General features: G+C 38.3%; 1 protein-coding gene across 17 annotated transcripts in view; it reads left to right on the forward strand.

The window, feature by feature from the left end:
- Positions 1 to 19,351, forward strand: part of OSBPL1A (oxysterol binding protein like 1A) — a 264,203-nt gene that overhangs the window by 212,510 nt on the left and 32,342 nt on the right. For 13 of the 17 annotated variants that reach the window (XM_077135758.1, XM_077135756.1, XM_077135759.1 and 10 more), the window contains one exon: positions 16,671 to 16,746. The exons of 1 other annotated variant lie outside the window; for it this stretch is intronic. In XM_077135758.1, coding sequence (XP_076991873.1) covers positions 16,671 to 16,746 — 76 coding nt within the window. 3 more of the 17 variants (XM_077135770.1, XM_077135768.1, XM_077135769.1) reach the window with 3 other exon arrangements.

Below are 19,351 nucleotides of genomic sequence, written 5' to 3' on the forward strand. Positions count from 1 at the left end.
GCCTCCCTGATCCTTTTGGTATGCATATTTTATATTGGGCATGCATGTGTGGCCCAAGGAATCCCCCCATTTCCTTCATTCTGAATGTCACCTCTTCCTGGCACAGTTTCCTCGTGGTCCTGGTCACAGCCAGCACTCCCTTGCCCCAGGCAGCACAACCTGAGTGCTGTCCTACCGTGTTCTGTAGGAGAGCTTGGTGGAGCTGCTTTGTACGTGCAGGGCAGATTCTGAAACAGCAACTCACTCAGCACCACCAGACACACTGGCCCAGACATACATGCTCCCAGTATGTGCACAAGGGTTATTCTGCTCCCTCTGGAACCTGGATGGGGGCCAGCCAGAGTGAGATCCTACTGCTTTTAAGTAGCCTTTTTCTTGATTCTGTACTTACCCTGTTACTGCAGTACTTTAACTGTTTCTTGGAGAAAGATGTTTCTGCATTTCTGGGGATGGACAGAGCCCTGAAGCATCTCACTCTGTCATCTTGATTGGAATGGGGCCTGAGTAATAGTACTTTTAAGACCATGGGAATAAATATTATCAGCTTTGGAGGGCAAACATTAGTTTCCCTAGTTGCATTTGAACATAATATTCACAATGATAAAATCAGATTGCATCAACTTGAGCTAAAATTTTTTGAGTTGCATAGTCAAAGAAACTGGTTTTACTCTCACGCTTGACTGTCAAGATTGTATGAAAATCATATCCATCTTTTTAGGTAGTCAGACACACTATACTAAAGGTGAATTTCAGTCAGAAATTTAAAATTTGATTTTATTAATTGATTTCAAGTAGCTGAAAACCCTTTTAGCTGAAGAAATGCCAGTGTTTTAAAAATTTTAAGCAGAATTCAGAAATGAAATGATATTTTGAAACTGAGGTATCTCCCTTACCTGTAAACATTTTAAAATATTTTGTGGATCTAGCATCCCATTATCCTCTGAATTGATCATAGTAGTTGAAATTCAGTCAGTATTTGTTGAATGAATGGATATTTTTTAGCTGCTTTGCTTCAGAGTTTTTTAAAAACATGTTGAGAAAAAGGGAGTGCCCATTTTGCCAGTGGTTCTCTAACGTGGTCCCCAAAACCCTTTCAGGGAGACAATAATGTTGAAATAAATTTCTTAGTATTATTAAGATTTTATTAGTCTTTTTCATTACCATTCTCTCATGAGTATGCAGTGGAGTTTCACAGAAATGATATTGTGTTTGATATCCCAGACTGAATGGAGAAACAGGTATGAGAGTCTATCCATCTTTTGTCAATCCAGATGTTAAGGAGATTGTAAGAATGTAAAATGCCACTCTTTTTACTAAGTTTATTTTTGGAAAATGTATTCATTTTCATAAAAATGGTATTTATGTTAACATGCACTGGTTTTATTGTTATTGAATGAGTATGTAAAAAATTACTATTTTTTCCATTTTTATTTTTAACACGGTAAATAGCAATAGACCTAACCCCCATTAAAAAAACAGGAGACCCAGATTCAGTTCCCAGCCCATGCACTCAGAAAACCAAAACAAAACAAAATCTCTTTGGGGTCCTCAATAATTTTTAAAAGTGTAAATCAGTCTTGAACCAAAAAATTTCAACCAAAGAAATGCTAATCTATACCAACAAATTATATTATAGTTTCCTTTTTGGTTACTTTGTTGAAGTAAAATTTACATACAGTGAAATTCCCAAATCTTAAATATATAATTTGATGAGATTTGGCAAATGTATATATTCCTGTGTAACACCCCAATCAAGATGTAGAACCTTTCCATCAACCTAGAAGTTTCCCTCTAACCTCCTTTCATTCAATCGCCACCCTCCATGGGCAACCACGGTTCTTATTTCCATCACTGTAGGTTAGTCTTGTCTGTTCTGGAATGGCACTGTAAATGGAATCATACTCTTTTGAGTCTGGCTTTCATTGCTTAACATAATATTTCTGAGCTCCATCCCTGTTGTGGCTATCATGTTTATTCCTTTTTCTTGCTGAGTGATACGCCATCGTACCATTGCTTACTCCTTTTGATGGGCATTTGGGTTGTCACAGTGTGGGATTATTAAGGAGAAAGCTGCTTGCAAATATACACATTTTTTATGAACAAGTTTTCATGCTGTTGGTTATTTAGAAGTGAAATTGTTGGGACATTGCTATATAATTTTCCAAAATCATTGTGCCCTTTTACACTTCCATCAGCAATATGTAGGAATTTCAGTTGCTCCATATGCTTATCAGCATTTGGTGTTTGGTGTGGGTAGGATATGGTCTCTCACTGTGGTTTTAATTTATATTTCCTCAATGATTTTGAGAACTTTTCCAGGTGTTTATGGGCCATTCTGGTATCTTCCTTTGTGTAGTGTCTGTCTGAGACTTTTGCCCACTTGAAGCTGGTTTGTAGGTCTTTGTGTTTATTGTAGGAATTTATAGGAATTCTTTATATATCCTGGATATCTATCCTTTATCACATACATGTAACTCGAATATTTGCTCTGGGTTTATAGCTTGTCCTTTCGTTTCCTTAATAATGAAAGAAGTTTTTACATTTTTCTTTGTTTGAACAGGAGTTCTTAATGTTAACTCCTGTTAATGTTAACTCTTGTTTTATAACAGGAGTGTAAAAAGTCTGCTTTATACTTTTTATCTTTCATGTTAGTGCTCTTTAGTGTCCTCTCTAAGAGATCTCCAGCGTTGCAAAGATATTCTCCTTTACATTTTTGACTTTTACGTTAGATCTGTAATCTATCTCCGGATAAATTTTTATGTGTGGGGTGGGAGAGGGGCCAGTGTTCACTTTTTTCCAAATATTTATGCAGTTGTTCTAATGCCATTTGTTGAAGAGATTTTCTTTTCCTAATAGGATTGCTTTGGTGCCTTTGTCAGATTAACTGGCCGTGTATGTGTGGATCTCCTTCTGGACTTTCTGTTCTGTTCCTTGACCTGTTTGTCTGTCTTTATGCCAATGCCATACTGTCTCGATAGGATAGTTTCTTTTTCATCAACATTGGTTATTTAAATTTAACTTGCCGCTACACTTTAAATTCTCCAATTTCACTTCTAAATACCAATATTTTTGGTATTGATCTTTAATAGCTATTGAGGTCAGGTGGAACTGGATCTTTTCAGTGGATAGACCTTTCCCATCTATTTATTCCTCCAGTTTCCTGACAGTAAATGCCATCCATATGCAGACAATTCCCTCATTTGAAACTGTAGGCTGACCCTGTCCTTGAAACTCCTAATTTATAAAGCCAACTGCTAAAAACAGTCATCTCAGTTACATCCACCTAGCTTGCTTACTTACCTCCCTCAAACCTTCACACAAATGTCTCTTTTGATGAAGCTGTCCTAAAGCACCTCATTTAAAATTATAAAACCATGTCCTCCCAACACTCCCTGGCCCCCTTCCCTGTTTTACTTTACTCCATTACATGTAAAAACTTCCAATATATATACTATTTTTAATTACTTGTTTTTATTTTTTAACTTTGGTTCACTGAGGTTTCCCTAACCTTTAAAAGTGAGCCTAGCATGTAATAGTCACTCAGTTAAATATTTCTATAATGAAATAGGTATAGAATATTCATTCTATCATCAAATGTTAAGTGCCCAACTAAGCACTGTCACACTGCTTGGGTAGTACCCTCTTGTTCCCTCTAACAATTCAGTGATCTTTGCAATAACTGGGGGGATCATTTGGTCCATCTCACTAACAAGAACCAGTTTGTGTGTGTATTAAATTATAAAATACCCCCTAGGCAAGGGAGACAGAAATTAGCTAATTGAGATGGACTCTAAGTCTTTTTTGCTCTAAATCTTTGAATTCATATGTTTTTCCACACTATTTAAAATTTTTATCCCAGAAGGAACAACACAAAACTATTGTTTAAGAACAGTTTTTATTGAGATGTAAATCATATCCCGTTAAACTCACTCTTTTAAATTGTCCAATTCAGTGGCTTTTAGTATATTCACAAAGCTGTGTAATCATCACCACCATCTAATTTTAGAAAATTTTCATCAGTCCTAAAACGGATGTTAAATATTTTTTGTTTGTTTTTTTGTAAAAACAGTGGAAATAGGCAAAATTGAAGAGTGAAAAATTTATTTACCATGCGGGGAATTCTGAGGAACCACATGATGTGAGTGAATTTTATCTGCCAACATTTCTGCACTGATGAGATGATGCTTATAGCACACTCCCCAAGCTGAAGTCACTTTTAAAGTGTCTAATGTCTAGATGGAGTATTAATTTTTATGCATTTTAATGAGTCTGTTTAATTGTCTTGTGATTTCTTCCAAGTATACTTTACTTATCGCTAAAAGAGGAACTTTATGAACCGTGGGTGCTTAAAAAATAAAGTCACCTCAGTTAGTCTTCTTTGAGTATGTAAATAGCATCAATGAATTCTTGTGAAGATTGTCTAAAATCACCGGGCAAGGCCCCCAAATGAGCATATATGAGCTTGTGACCACATTCCTTTTTGATTCAAAGTATATTTAGAGTCTGTTCTCACAGCCTAGAGTTTTGTTATTAGCCTATAATAATAGCAGTAGGAATGCCATTACTGAGTTTATTATGGAATTGTGTGCCAGGAAGAGTGTTCAGTGTTTTATTTTTTCAAGGGTTTCCTGAGAACTGTAATGAGAATACTGTTGCTTTTCTCATCTGGCATCTGAGGTTTAGTGCAAGTTAAGTTCAATTGCCCCACATCTGATCAGCGGACAGAAAGTACCAGCAGGATTGAGCACAGCCCTCCTGGCTGAGCCCTGGCCTGTGGTGCTCTCTGTTCCTGCCGATGGCGTGTTTGGCAAGTTAGCTTTGTCGGTATCTTCTGATCAGAATAACAGAAAAATGAAAGGTACTTAAACTGCATCAGAAAATCTGTAACACACCACTGTAGTTTCTCAAACTAAATACTATTTATTGTTGTTGTTGCTGCTGTGAAGGAATTATTTTATATTGTAGATGTACTATGGGATAATTTACCCAGCAATTTAATTTGTAAGCTGCCAGAATGCAATATACCAGAAGTGGAACAGCTTTCAAAAAGGAAATTTATTAAGTCGCAAGTCTACAGTTGTAAGGCCATGAAAAATGTCCAAATTAAGGCACCAACGAGAGATCGTCTTCACTCAAGGAAGGCTGATGCCGTCGGGAACACCTCTGTCAGCTAGAAAGTCATGTGGTTGGATCTGCTGGGGTCTCTGGGTTATGAACACCTCTCTCAGCTGGGAATGCACACGGCGACATCTGCTGCCTTTCTCTCCTCATCTCATAAGGATTCACTGGGGTACCTTCCCTCCACATTTACAAAAGCTGTGTTGCTCTGTTGGTTCTGATGCCTCTTTCTAAAATGGTTCCCTCTTAAAGGGCTCCAGTAAGTAACCACTCCTTGAATGGGTGGAGGCACATCTCCATGGAAACCGTCTAATCAAAAGCTACCCCCCACAATTGGGTGGGTCACATCTCCATGGAAACAATAAAGAAGATCCCACCCAGCAATATTGAATGAAGATTAAAGAACTTGGCTTTTCTGGGGTATACAACAGATTCAAATTGGCATACCCCGTATAAATCCCTAATTAATAGAAAATGAACTGGTGTCAAGCTTATCTCCACCACATTTACTGAGCAGCTGCTGTGTTCCAAGTTCTGTACTGTTCCCTGCAGTTTCAACAAAGCTTAGAATTCAGCGGCGATACGCGTTGAAGTAAACCCACAGCCACAGCTTTGCAGGTCCTCTCAAAAGGAGTGGTGGGGGAGTAAGATGGCAGATACCCTGGTCCTTTCGGATGGAGAGAATGAGTTACATTCTCTGTGGTTGTTTATGTCCTTCTTAACCAAGAAGAAAAAGGGATAGAGAAAGGAGTGGTTAAATTTCCATCAAAGGAACTTGATACTTTTCAGATGACTTGTAAGTAAGAATATGTTCACTGAGAGGTGAGATTGGTACACTTTTCTGCACTTCATTTCCTTTTCAGTCTTTGTTCAAAGAATTGTCTTGAGGACTGAATCCCTGATGAGCTATGTAAAGACTGCTTCAAGATTGTGCATTATTTGGGGAAAGCAATAAGTCTTCTTTTATTACTATAATGATTTGTTTTTGTAATAGTGTTGTAAAATCTAATTTTCAATTTTGTGAATGTTTTTAGTTTATAGTTTATTTCCAGTGCCTTCCTAATTTGGAAGATTATTTCAATATAGGTGGCGATTAAACATCAGTACTGCAGCAGGAATTAAAGATAGAGTCAAATATCAACTCGGTTCAATAAAATTATATTTCAATTGGGACTTGTGGCAGAAAGATTTTGGGGGAGAGAGGAAGATTCTGATAGGTGAGAAGAGAGATGACAAGTATCTGATAGCTTCAGATACGTATACACACCTAAGTACAAAACACATAATCATATATACATGTATACAAACAAACCAATTTTTAGTATTCTAGTTATAAATATATTAAAAACTGCTTTTTAGATTTTTAGTTCATGCTTTTGATTTTGAATCAAATGTAATAAATAGGATGCCTTTTGCTTTTCTAATTATCCAAATATTCTGCTATATAAAATTTTGATTCCCGAATAATATTTAGCACTGTGAACAAAGTGTTTTCTTGTTACATATATGTGAAAGTGAGTTATGGAATTTGATTTTGAAAACGGTTTCTGAGAAGAGGCTTAGAGAGGGTGAAATTATTCATGTTCCTCACACCTGGCTCGCAACTGATCCATAGCTCATTTTTTCACTGATTTTATTTCTTTGGCTCCATTAAATTTTTTTTTTGTATGCTGTATAGCTGATTACATTTCATTCTTTTTCCATGTGAGTATCCTGTTATTACAGCGCCATTTGTTGAATTTTTATTTGTTTGCTTGTTTGTTTTTGGGAACTGCATGGGTCGGGAATCGAACCCGGGTCTCCCGCATGTCCATTTTAATTTGATAAAAGCTATAAAACCATTTATTCTAGTATCTTCTGCTGTAAGCAAAAGAAACTACAGGGCACTGTAGGAGATGCAGTGGGAATAAGACAAAACCCTGACCTTAGGGGAATTGGTAGTCCATGAGAGACTGATGTCTGCAGTCAACATGGGTGAGCAGAGGGAAGGAAAAGAGAATTGTGCTGAGATGAGACCTGGCGTGGCTGTAGCCAACCTCAGCGTTCTGTGTTGCAATACTGAATTGCTTTTAAAACCTCACTGCTGTCAGCATGGCTGAATTAGAAATTGTTTCCCAGGTGTAGGTGTAAAAGGAAGCCTGAATGGAGGAAACCATGCTTAAAGTCTTAGCCTAAGTGTCTATTTGGTGAAAAATACAGGTAGGTCTGAAGACAGGAATCAATTTTAATACCATTTAAAATGGCATTGGAATGTTTAAAGCACAGTAAAATTAAATTTGGGATTTATTAGTATTTTCTCTTTCATCATTTCCATTAAATGAGAAATGTTGTTTGGGCAGAAATGTTTAAGCGCTTTTACCCATGTCACAGAACATGAAAGCACGCAATACTGAGGAACTATTAAATGACAGCAGAGGGATTTTACCAAGTTGGGGGCCCCTTTCAGATTGCTTCACTGTGCCTTTAGCAGAGTTGTGTGCCCCTCCCAGAAGTTCTCGGGGAAGGGATAAGGTCTGGGAAGGCAGTGCAGGCAGTTTGGAAGAAATCTCCTCAGGTCATACTGGTATCTGATGGCAGAATCAGTGACAAAACCCTTTAGGATCCCAGGCCAAAGCCTTGCGATAGGAAATAGCATAGGCGCCGCAACCCACGGCGTTGTCTGCTTTTCTCTAGGGTAGTAGAACTAATTTCTTACCTATTTCTCTGTGAAAACCTTTATTATAATTATGAATACTATTTAATATCAACAGCCTTCTTTCTAGACCATCTTTTGAGACTGTACTTAGTAAAAGTAATTCATCCAGAAAGTAGTTCAAAATCTGTAACGACACAGACATAAAAAATGTGTTTTCCCTGAAATAATAATTACCAGTAACTTCAGTAGCTACTTTCTGTTGAGAGTTTTCTACTTGCTGAGCCCTATGCCTAAAAAAAACAAAGATTTTAAAATTTGACCATATAATATGTATATATAAGGCTGTGTGTGTGTGTGTTATTGGAACAAAATTTTCATTAGGAATACTTACTCTTGCTAGATGTGTTCTGTTTCTTCTTTTTAATAAACCACCAGTGACTAGGACTCAAGGTTTACAAAACATTGATCTATGTGAATGAACTCATTTGAACCTCACGACGCCCATAAGAAATGTTATTTTTGTCATCTTGTAAGTAGGAAAGCTGAGGCTTCGAGTATTTAGGTAGCTGCTCGTTCTTCTGGTCCCCCTGTTGAAGGTAAGTGGCAGTCAGGACCCGGGGTTCTAGGAGCCGAGGCTCTGAGTTAGAGAAGCCCAGCGCTGCCGCTCACTCGTGTGAGCATATTTAGTAATAACTTACTAAAGTTATTTAGTAAGAGTGCCCGATTTATCAGGTCATTTTGAGGACTAAATGAGATGAAGCTTCTTAAGTGCGTAACACAATGCCTAAAATGTAGAGAAAGCACTCCGTAAATGTCAGCTATTAATATTCAAACTCTGCGTCTTGGTAGAACTCATTTTAGCTTAACTCAGTGATACTTTGATACCACATTTGTGAAAACAATGTTGTGCACTAAACACCTCCCTCATTTTCCCCCGAAGTGTAACAGGTCAAGGATTGAGGGTATTTTTTTAATGAGCTAGAAGTTGGAATGAAGCTGGATAAAAATGTGGATGTTAAGATTCCTGGAAGCTCAAGGAGGAGAAACGTTGAAGAGCATTCTTCTCTGCCTTGTAAGAAAGAAGCCCGATGCCTTCGCAAAAAGATTTCTGTCTCACCGTAGCTCATTTGTGGAAGGCATAAATGGTTAGAGGTCATGAAAATCAAGTGGTCCAGAATGAACAAGGACAGATCTCTTAAGAGCATCCAGCAATCTTAATGTAGAAATGAGCTTGTTCAACATTTAAGGAATTTGAACCTGTAAAAATAAAAAGTTGGGGGAGGGGCCCCATGCACTTCCCAAAACAAACAAACAAAAAAAGAAAAATTCAGCAGAATGGTGCTGCAGTAATGGAATACTCACATGGAAAAAGAATGAAATGTGACCATTCCATACAGCATACAAAAAGCAAAACTAAATGAGGGTGGGGAAGGACTTCTTAACCAAGACATGAAACCCAGAAGCTGTTTTTAAAATCATATTTGACTGTGAAAGTTTTAAAAAATTACACTAAGTGACAGCTAAGTGATAAGTATCTGTTATGTAAAAGGTTTTACTAATTGTCAGAAAGAAGTCCAATGCCATAAATGACATAATTAGGCAGTTAACAGATATGCAAATACAAATGGTCATTAAACGTATCCAAGATGTTCTAATTCACTAGTAGTCAAGGAAAAACAAAGTGAGAAATTGTGACATCAGTTTATGGTAGTCTGACTGGCAAGATTAAAAGGGCGGGAACACATATTGACACCTGTTGGTGGCAGGAGCATTGGAAAAAGTAAAATGTAAATTAATTAAAATCTTTTCAGAAAGCAATGTGGCAACATCTGCTGAAATGTAAGAGAAACCATTTGAACCCACCTTCTTACCTCTGGTACTCTACCCTGTAGAAATGAAAGAAAATATATGTACTTGTATATGTTCATTTGTAGAAGGAAAGAAGTGTGCAAGGGAACACCACCAGGCTGATTCTTTATATGTGTGTGTTAAAATATGACAGATTTCAAAAGCCACACTACATTTAAACAAGTTGTGCTTATTACCATATAAGATATATGATTGAGGAGATTGTGTTGTATTTGAGGTTTGGGTTTTGTTTTTGTTTTTCAGTTTCAAAGCCACAGCTTTCTTTATTAAAGAAAGATAGCCAATAAAAATGAATTAAAGAGGGGGCGAGCAATGATGGCTCAGTGGCAGAATTCCTGCTGTGCTGGAGACCCAGGTTCAATTCCCAAAGCCTGCCTATGCAAAAAAAAAAAAAAGGATAAGGAGGGCGGGCAGTGGTGGCTCAGTGGCGGCTCAGTGGCAGGATTCTTGCCTGCCATACTGGAGACACCAGTTCAATTCCCGGAGCCTGCAATGCCTAAAAATAAATAAATAAATAAAATGAATTAAGGAAAGATATGTTTTTATTTATTCTTCCCATCTTGGTGGATGTGTTGCTTTTTTGAGGGAAAGGGAGGTCTTTTCTCTTTTTTTAAACAATTTTATTCACACACCATACAATCCATCCTAGTATACAATCAGTGGTTCGTGGTATAATCATAATTATGAATTCACAACAACAGTCAATTTTTTTTTCTGAAAAAAAATCCCATACCCCCTTTACATCCCTTCCCCCTTATTGACAGTTAGCTTTGGTATGTTTGGGTTTTGCTGTAAAACTTGAATTTGTGCATGAAGAGATTACGTTTTTTCCTGATGTGACTATTGATAGAATGACAGAGAAGTGTTTTTATCTTGTCTGTAGGGAAAATGTTGAAAGTAGCTGCTTACTTAATTTTTCACATGTAGATTAAGACAGTGATGTGTAGAGCCTTCTCAGGCAGATAGATTTGGTTTAGCAAATTATACTGTAAGCAATTATATGTTAGAAAACAATGTTAGACTCAGAAAAAATTATCTGTAATGTAGGTGGTAAATAAAATTTTATTTATATATAAAAAGAGCTCTTGCAAATTTAAAAGATAATCCAGTGGGCAGGTGATATCTGCAATGACTATGAATGTTTTTGTTTTCAATGAAGAATTTTAAAGATTCTTTAAGATGGATATACAGGTAGTAAAACTGAGCCTTCATTCCCAAGAGACTGAACATGATGGGCATTATTTTTCTTAGTATAGATCTGGCTTCCTTAAATAAAGTGACTTGTACACTAATTGAATAGCTGCGCAGTCTCTGCTTGGAAGGTTTGCCCCAGGCGAGACATAGGAGCTGTAACAAGAGCCTGCCCTGTAGCCCTGTTTCGCCAACTGGGCCCTGTTCCAGGTTCGGAATCTTGATATGAGAAAGAATTCAGGGACAAAGGGAAACCAGTAGCAGTAAGTAGTAAAGTTTATTGAAAGGTTGGTACCCACTAAAGAAATTAGTGCAGATGTGCTCAAGATAGAGACATGCGCTAAGTAGTGTGTTAACTTGCTTTACTGGGAGGTTTGCAGCAGTGATTTTTTCATTCCCTTTGAACATCAAGGCTCTTCTTTGTTTCAGGAGGAGATAACTATCAGTGCTTGTGATGCTCTGTCACATAGTCAAAATTTTGTTTTGGAATTCGGGCCCATGATTGTGCAAGCTTTATAGTTTTGGGAGGTTTCGGAGCTTTCAGGGAAATTCTCGATCTAGGGAGTTTGCAGCTGTGCGTTAACACCTTCAGCGCTGGATAGGAACCAGCCTTGATTCTATCATGCCTCACCATTCCATGGTGCTTCTGTATCCTCCATGAGAAAGACCCCTACCCAAGTACGATAGTTCATTAAAGTGTTTACACACCCATAGCCTAGGCCCATAAGGGCTCGCAGGTGCTGCATGAAAATTAAGAGAGAAGCCTAAGAAACATGTAACGCTTTATGGCTGAGACCAGTTTGAAGCATCCTTTTGCCTACTTTTGTTCTTTACTTTTTGTTTTCAAGGGTTCTCTGTAAGCCAGAGTGTTCTTTGTTTCACCTAGTGACCATGGGGCAGGACAGGCCAGTAGGGAGCCTGGGGGCCTGCAGGTAGGTTGAAGCGGATCTGCAGAGTCACATGAATTTGCGAGGCCCTGTCAAGCTGAGCCCTACACGTGGTTTCTGCCATCTAAACATCTTTTAAAGATTTGGGGTAGGGTAATGTCCTGACCGTGCATAACGTTTTTCTGAGTAAGGGGATTCAAGCACAGCATCTGTTAGTCAAACTTAACAAATTAATTTGGTTCCGTTGGTTTGGGTGGCAGTGAATAATGGTGAGATAACTAGTTGAGCTTTGTGTGTCACATAGAGAAAAACACTGTGATGAGACTTTTCATTTAAAAAACCCAGTTATTGTGTTGTTGTGTAGATAGTCATAATGTCATGTGTATGGTTGGAAATAGAAGCAGGACTTATCACTCTCAGTTCCTGGTACAGGGTGTTTTTCTCTTTGTGTGAAGGAAAAAAAGGAAGCATAGAATCCAGGATAATGACTCTCAGATAAACTCCAAGGGATGAGAATCATTCATCTATGCATTCAGCCTGAAAATTCTGAGTGCTGTTCTCATCAGTTCTTATTTCTGCCTGGAGTAACACCACCTTCGAATCATTAGGGGATTTTTTTTTTCCTCTTGGTGGGGTGAATGCAATTTTTAAATATAGAAACATATCCTTTGTAACACCTTCATTTTTTTAAATTTTAATCTACCTAATTAAAAAATATTTTATGCTAGCCCCTCTTATTTAAATAACACGGCAGAAAATTTAGCATTTTCTTGATGCTTAGGCGTGTGGACTGTTCAGTTTCTCATTGACTTCGGGCTACTTCCATTGAACAGGCATTTGTCCCCCCCCCCCCCCCGCCCCCACCAGGAGTCTTAGACCACTACTGTCCAGGGGAGACCACGAGAGCGTCCTGTCCGGTACGATGGCCGCTGGCCTTGTGATTTTTGAACACTTGAGACATGGCTAGTGTGACTGAGAAACTGAAATTCTAATTTTCATTAATCTTAACTTAATTTTAAAAGTAAAGCAGTGGAAAAGATTTTGCCATTGTTGATGTTGTTTTGGTAAGACTAGATTTCACTGTAACTGTTGAAAACTTAACAACCAAACTGATATGTGCTCTAAATGCAAAAATGCACACCCAGTTTGGAAGACTTCTATGGAAAAAAGAATGTAAAATATCCTATTAATTTTTTATAGTGATAACATGTGGGCATGCTAATATTTTGGATACATTGGGTTAAATGAAATATGTAATCAAAACTATTTCACCTCTTCCTTTTTAATTTTTTAATGTGGCTACTACAGAATGCAATATTAAAAGATGAGGCTCATTTGGCAGTTCCAGGTCTCAGTCTTGGCACTGTTGACACTTGGGATTGGGCAGTCCCTTGTCAGGGGGCCTGTGTCCTGCTGGGAGGATGGCCAGGCCTTGCTGCGCTGGGCCAGCTTCCAACCCGGCCAGGAGCACCTTTGCTGGCCACAAGTGACAGGGCTCCTGCAGCCTGTGCTTGGAAGCCATCCTCAACTAGAATCCCGCACCTCTCTTTTTTGGAATTAATTATAACACAGCCTTAATATTAGCCACCCTGTAACTTTCACCAGAAACAGTGGTACTAGTTCTAATGTCTTGAGTAACACAGGATAAACCAATGTCTTTATGAAAGAGAATGTGTGCTGAATGCCTTGTGCATTCCAAAGTTCATTCAACAAGTACTTGAGCTCCTACTCTGTTAGACATTGTCCCAGGTGACAGGGATGCAGCAGTAGGTAAAGCATGTGTTCTTGTGGAGCTTAGGAACCATCATAGGAGAGGGGGGTGGTCAACAAGGAAGCAGGAGACGCATGGCATACCACGTTTGCATCAGTGCTGTGGAGGAAAATGGAGCCACAGCTGGAACGTGAGGAATGCTGGGGGAGGGCATGGATGCAGGGTTACTCCACCATCCTGGGACCTGTCCTCTCATACCTAACCCGTGATCTCTGTCATGCCTGCTGCGCCCAGACCCCCAGTCTTAGTTTCTTCAGCCATTGCTTATAGGAGATAGTTTCTGATACCTTCACCGAGCCTCAGATAAATCCTGGATGTGGGTGTGAAGGTTCCCATTTAAAGTGGGTCCTGTGTCTGAGTCCAGCCATTCTGGCCATTATAGAACTGCCCTTGCGGACACTGTACTGGCCCCTGTCCTCCCCCTTGGCAGTCTGAGATTGCTCCCTGCCTTTTTGGCAGCCTCTTTGTGCTGTCAACTTAGGTTGCAGCCAACAACCCCGAGACCATGTACTCAGCCACGACTTCTGCATCGTGTCCTTGTCCTTACAGCCAGAGTTTCTCTTGAGCTTGTCATTGGTGTATCGTCCCAGCGCGGTGTCAGTGAGGTTGAGTTTGGCTCTGCCCAGCCCGCACAGGAGGAGAGCATGGACTTTATGACAACGGTTGGCCTTTCACAATCCTTTCTCCTTTTTTCAAAGTGTGTTCTAGAACAGAGGGGTCATCTTGTAGCTTAATCTGGCCTCATTATTGGATAATGACCAGATTTTCATAAAACAACACAAAAGTTACACACCTACAGGTAAGAACAGCATGTTTCCTTGGGGATTGTGGCCGACTGTCCTGGGATGATTCTAAACTGAGAATAATCACACAGCTTGGGTTTCTCCTCTGCTTTCTTGCCTCCAAAATAGTCCTTTCATTAGAATAGTAGCACATACCTATATATTTGATGTGTTTGTAAGGGGAACCTATAACTCCTCATTGACTTTTCACAAAGCTTATTTCAGGTTCACAAATTCCTAGGTTATATGTTACATTTCTACTAAGCATTTCATAGTCCAGAGATGGAAAGTATAGTTCATATACATCTCTAAAACTATATTATAAATACAAATGTTGAGTATGGCAGGGATTCCTAGCTCTACTATCCACTATTGATATCACAAAAGATTATTGATCTTGAATAGTTGGGCAATGATATTTAAATGTCATCTCTGGTCACTTATCTGGCATATTGACAAATTTGTGAAATAAGCAGTGTGTGTTCCTGAAAAGTAAAAGAAATCAAGAGAATTTTACTGTGGAGGATGTGTTAGGGTTCTCTAGAGAAACAGAACCAACAGGAGAAATCTGTAAATATGAGATTTATAAATGTGTCTCACAGCCATAGGAATGGAAGAGTCCAAAATCCTTAGGGCAGGCTGTGAAACTGGCGGCTCCGATGAAGGGTCTGGATGAACTCCAGAGGAGAGACTTGCTGGCTGAAGAAGCAGTGAAAAAGTTTCTTTTCTTTCTTAAAAGGCTTTGGCTGATTGAATTATCTCATTGTGGGAGACATGCCTTAGTTGATTGCAGATGTAATCAGCCACAGATGCAATCAACTGATTGATGATTTAATACCCCAGCCTTCCAGTTTATCAAGCAGCCACGAGATATCCTTGCAGCAGTGGTCAGACCAGTCAGTGCTTGCCTGACCAGGCAACTGAGCCTAATCATTTGGCCAAGTTGACACCAGAAACTAACCATCACAGAGGACTTGAATAATATTCTTTATTTTAAAACTTAAAATTGTATTAACCTATATAATTCAAACTAATTAGTTTAGTTTACACAAAAGGTACTTTAGAAGTTAATTTTTTTGGCTTAATATTTTCTTTAATATTTTAATTATGTGGGTATATATCTGGAAGCAACTGGAAAACCAGCAACACTTGCCATAAACTAGATGACTATAAAAAGAATGTGTCACCATTTGAAAGTGGTTCAAATGGGAAATATTGTGCTGTTATGTAGGTTACCACAATGCAGAGTGTTTAAAAACCCACAGAATTGGGGTGCATGGGTGGTTCTGTGGTAGAATGCTCACTTTCCATGCAGGGGACTATGTACCCCCAAAGTAAAAAATAAAAATAAAATAAAAAACCCACAGGATTACACAACACAGAGTGGACTAATTTGTAAACACTGGCTATAGTTAATAATATAAAAATATTGACTTATCAATCATAACAAAGGTATACTAATGCAAAATAAAATGTAATAAGGAGAAAAATGCATGTGGAGAGGGAGGTATTTGGAAATTCTGTACTTTCTATGACTTTTTTTTCGACAAACCTACAACTTCTCTAAAAAATTGAAATTTAATTCAAATTTTTAAAAAAAGTCTCATTATACTGATGCTGTAGAAGGTTCTTTAACTCCCTTGTGGAGGTGGGGTTGACTTTCCTACCTGGCCTCAGAATACCTGAGAACTAACCTGGTATTTTTCCAAGCAGCCCCTGACTGCCACTAACCTTTTCCAAACTCCTGCAGGGGCTTTAGAAATGCTTTTTCTTTAGAAGCTAATTTTAAGGACTTTTTTTTTTTTTTTTTTTAATGTATCCAGAGCTGCTAGATTTTATTCAATGTCATTGTCCTTGGAAAAGTACTAGTGTTTGATTCAGGGCCTGAATTTTGCTTTAGCTCTTATAGTTTGTTTACATTTGCCCATGTGATTTCTTTAACACCTTAAGCTAGACTCTGTGATGGTATTTTGTTTCTGCTGTTTAGCAGCTGGAATGGTATATATACTCTATTAAGTATTAGCGCTCAGCATATGGTCAGCATGCCTTGAGCCCAAACAGCAGAGTCCAGTGTGCCATCTCCTGAAGGGGTAGTGTACCTTTGAGATGGTCCAAACAGCCTGACCCCAAAGAACAAGGCTCTGGGTACTTCAGTAGGAAAAGGAGAATGTTGAGGAATAGGATCAGGACAATTCTGAAGACCCAGGACTGATTAATCTGCTGTGAATCATGGCAGGCTTTCCGTAACCATAATAGCAGCGGACAGGTTCAACCCCAGGTTTACCCTGGTCCACTCGTCTGATGCTGGACATTTGTAATGTGTCTCCGTACATGTGACTCTCATGTTAATGACAGTTTTTTCTTCCCAGTGTCACTGGCATTACAATTAAATCTTTATTTTTCTCTTCTCTTTTCAGAACAAGCTTGCCATCCCCTATGTTTTCCAGAAATGACTTCAGTATCTGGAGCATCCTTAGAAAATGTATTGGAATGGTAAATTAGCTCAATTTTGTAATATAGCATTAAGCAGTTATATATTTAATTGTGTATCTTTTGAAGGGAATCGGTGTTTGCTTAAAAGTGATGGAGAGGGTACCCGGGTAGTTCAGTGGTTGGAATGCCTTCTTTTCATGCGGGAGACCCGGGTTCGATTCCTGGACCATGCACCCCTAAACAAAAAAAAGAAGTGATGGAGAGAACCGGAACCTATGAGAATCAGAAATTGGGAGAAGGCTTGTATTATGTTTTACTGACAGAACTGAGTCAGTCTTTATACCATTTAATACAGCTTTCATATGACTTTTCATTATAAGAAAATGCTCTTTTTCTTTATCTGTACTATACATAAGAATAACTTCACGAATGACTTCCTAACTCTATTTAAAATCTCTTAGCTACTGGAACTTTGTTTTGTTCCATTTCTTTTCCCCCTTTTGGTCAAGAAGGTTTTCTCAATCCCACAGTGCCAGGGCAGGCTCATCCCTGAAGTCAGGCCCCATATTGCCAGGGAGATTTACACCCCTGGGAGCCAGGTCCCACGTAAGGGTGAGGAAGAAATAGTCATTTTGAAGAAATGTTTTCTGAATCCCATTATGTGGAGAGCAGTTTGGCCAAGTTTTGTAGCTGGATAATGTGAAATTTCTACCAGCTGTGCCACTTTCTAACTGTAAGATCTTGAGAAATTGCTTTCTCTCTCTAGTTTTTCCTCTTCTCTAAAATTAGGGTAATAATTCATGCCTTATAGATTTATTGAGAAACAAATGAAATAACTTATGTAAAATATCTAGAATAGTCCCTGGTTTATTATAGTGTTAGTAAGTGGTTGTTTTTATTAGCAGTTAATCACAACTGGGCTCTGATTCTGTTTAGATTACAATAGGATTCATCAGGACAAACCAAATATATAGAGACAAATATATATGTATGTTCTTAAAATAAGATATTAATTATACACATTAATCCCTGGAACAGGTTTCAGGACAAAAATTAATGTTTATTTATATTCTCGCAGTGTTTTTCAAACCCTCAGTAAATATATTTACCATTGTGATCCAGTCTGCAAATAGATTTTATCTGTGTGTATATAAAATTAAAATCAGATTCACAAAAAAATAGTATCATGACTACAAATGATATTTTCTATTATGTTAAAATAGTGCTGATTCCAACTTACTAAATTGATTGCACAGTTTAACACTGAATCAAACCCACAGGTTGAAAAACACTTTTCTGAGTTACTTTGTAATTGGTTTTACATTTGGCTAAGGCTATTTGGCCAAAGGAGTTTTTATGAAAATTCAGACATGTCTTAACTTTCTGGCCATTATGGTTTGTATTTCTCTTCCCTGGATGTGTCTCCTACCTTCTCCTATTTTTCATTGGCTGTCACCTTTACTGGTAGTGGTGTGAATTTGCTCAGGCTTGTGACCAACAACCTGTCTGCTTATGCCTAAAGCAGGCATTTGGTCTAAACTAAAACGGACCATCCCCTTAAAAGATGGGAAATAATGATAGGTTGAATGTTACTTTTCATGCTTTTAAAGAACAGTGGTTTATCTTTTATTTTCAGATGCAGAGCTATTTGTACAAATAAACACTTATGATGAATCAGAAACAAAATAAAACAAATAAAGGCAGAGCTGTTTGGGTTGGAAGGGCTCCACAGAATGTGTTTTGTAACTTAAATCTATAGAGCTTGCTGATTTAAAACACAGAAAACTGCAGGGGGAATAATATTTTGGAAAATGTTCTCTGCCAAGGGTTCTATAAGAGACTAAAGTTCTTGAAGAACATTTATTAATGTGTATTGGAAGGAAATCATCTAGCATTTGGAAATTACCATGTTTTGGATATGATCTGCTGTAGGAAAGCCCGCTTGTAAGCAGCAGAAACATTTAGTCAAAAGGTGTAAGTGCTGGTTATTTGCATTTAATCTATATGCAGATTAAAAATAAGGGGCCTCTTGAGAGAGAAATCCAAATATTATCCCTAGAGTAAATTTTTTATACTATTTTTTTGGGGGGGTATCAACTCCTTCCAGTATCTTTTCTCTTTCCCACCAAAGAGTATCTGTCTTTTCTCAGTGCCCACAGAAAATAGGACAATATTTAGAAAATATTATCTGTAGGTATTATTACACTTAATTTCCAAATGAAGGCATTTTTTAAAAACTCCCCCATTATACTTTTATGATTCTGTTACATTTAACAATACAAATACTTTACTTTAGGTCCTCTTTGTGCAGGTAAATCTGAATTACAGAAGCCCTGTTCATATCATTTCAGGTGTCTCTTCCCTTTGCTTCACACTCCCGGTTTCTTAATTTGGTAAAAGTAGCCAGGAAGGTGCACGGGTGGTTAGTGGTAGAATGCTCGCCTTCCATGCGGAGACCCGGGTTTGATTCCCAGACCATGTACCTAAAAAAAAAATGTAGCCAAGGAAATGTGATCTTGAGCCATAGCTTTTCACACCCTTCTCCGGGGCCTCTGCCACCCTGAGGAGATGCCAGGTCTGTAAAGGTCCTGCAGATGACAGATTCACAGTCCTACATTGCAGAGGGCCCAGGCTTTTTCTAAGATCATTAATGCTCCTGATTTCT

This window comes from Tamandua tetradactyla, chromosome 18 (genome assembly GCF_023851605.1).
Source record: "Tamandua tetradactyla isolate mTamTet1 chromosome 18, mTamTet1.pri, whole genome shotgun sequence".
Lineage (NCBI taxonomy): Eukaryota > Metazoa > Chordata > Mammalia > Pilosa > Myrmecophagidae > Tamandua > Tamandua tetradactyla.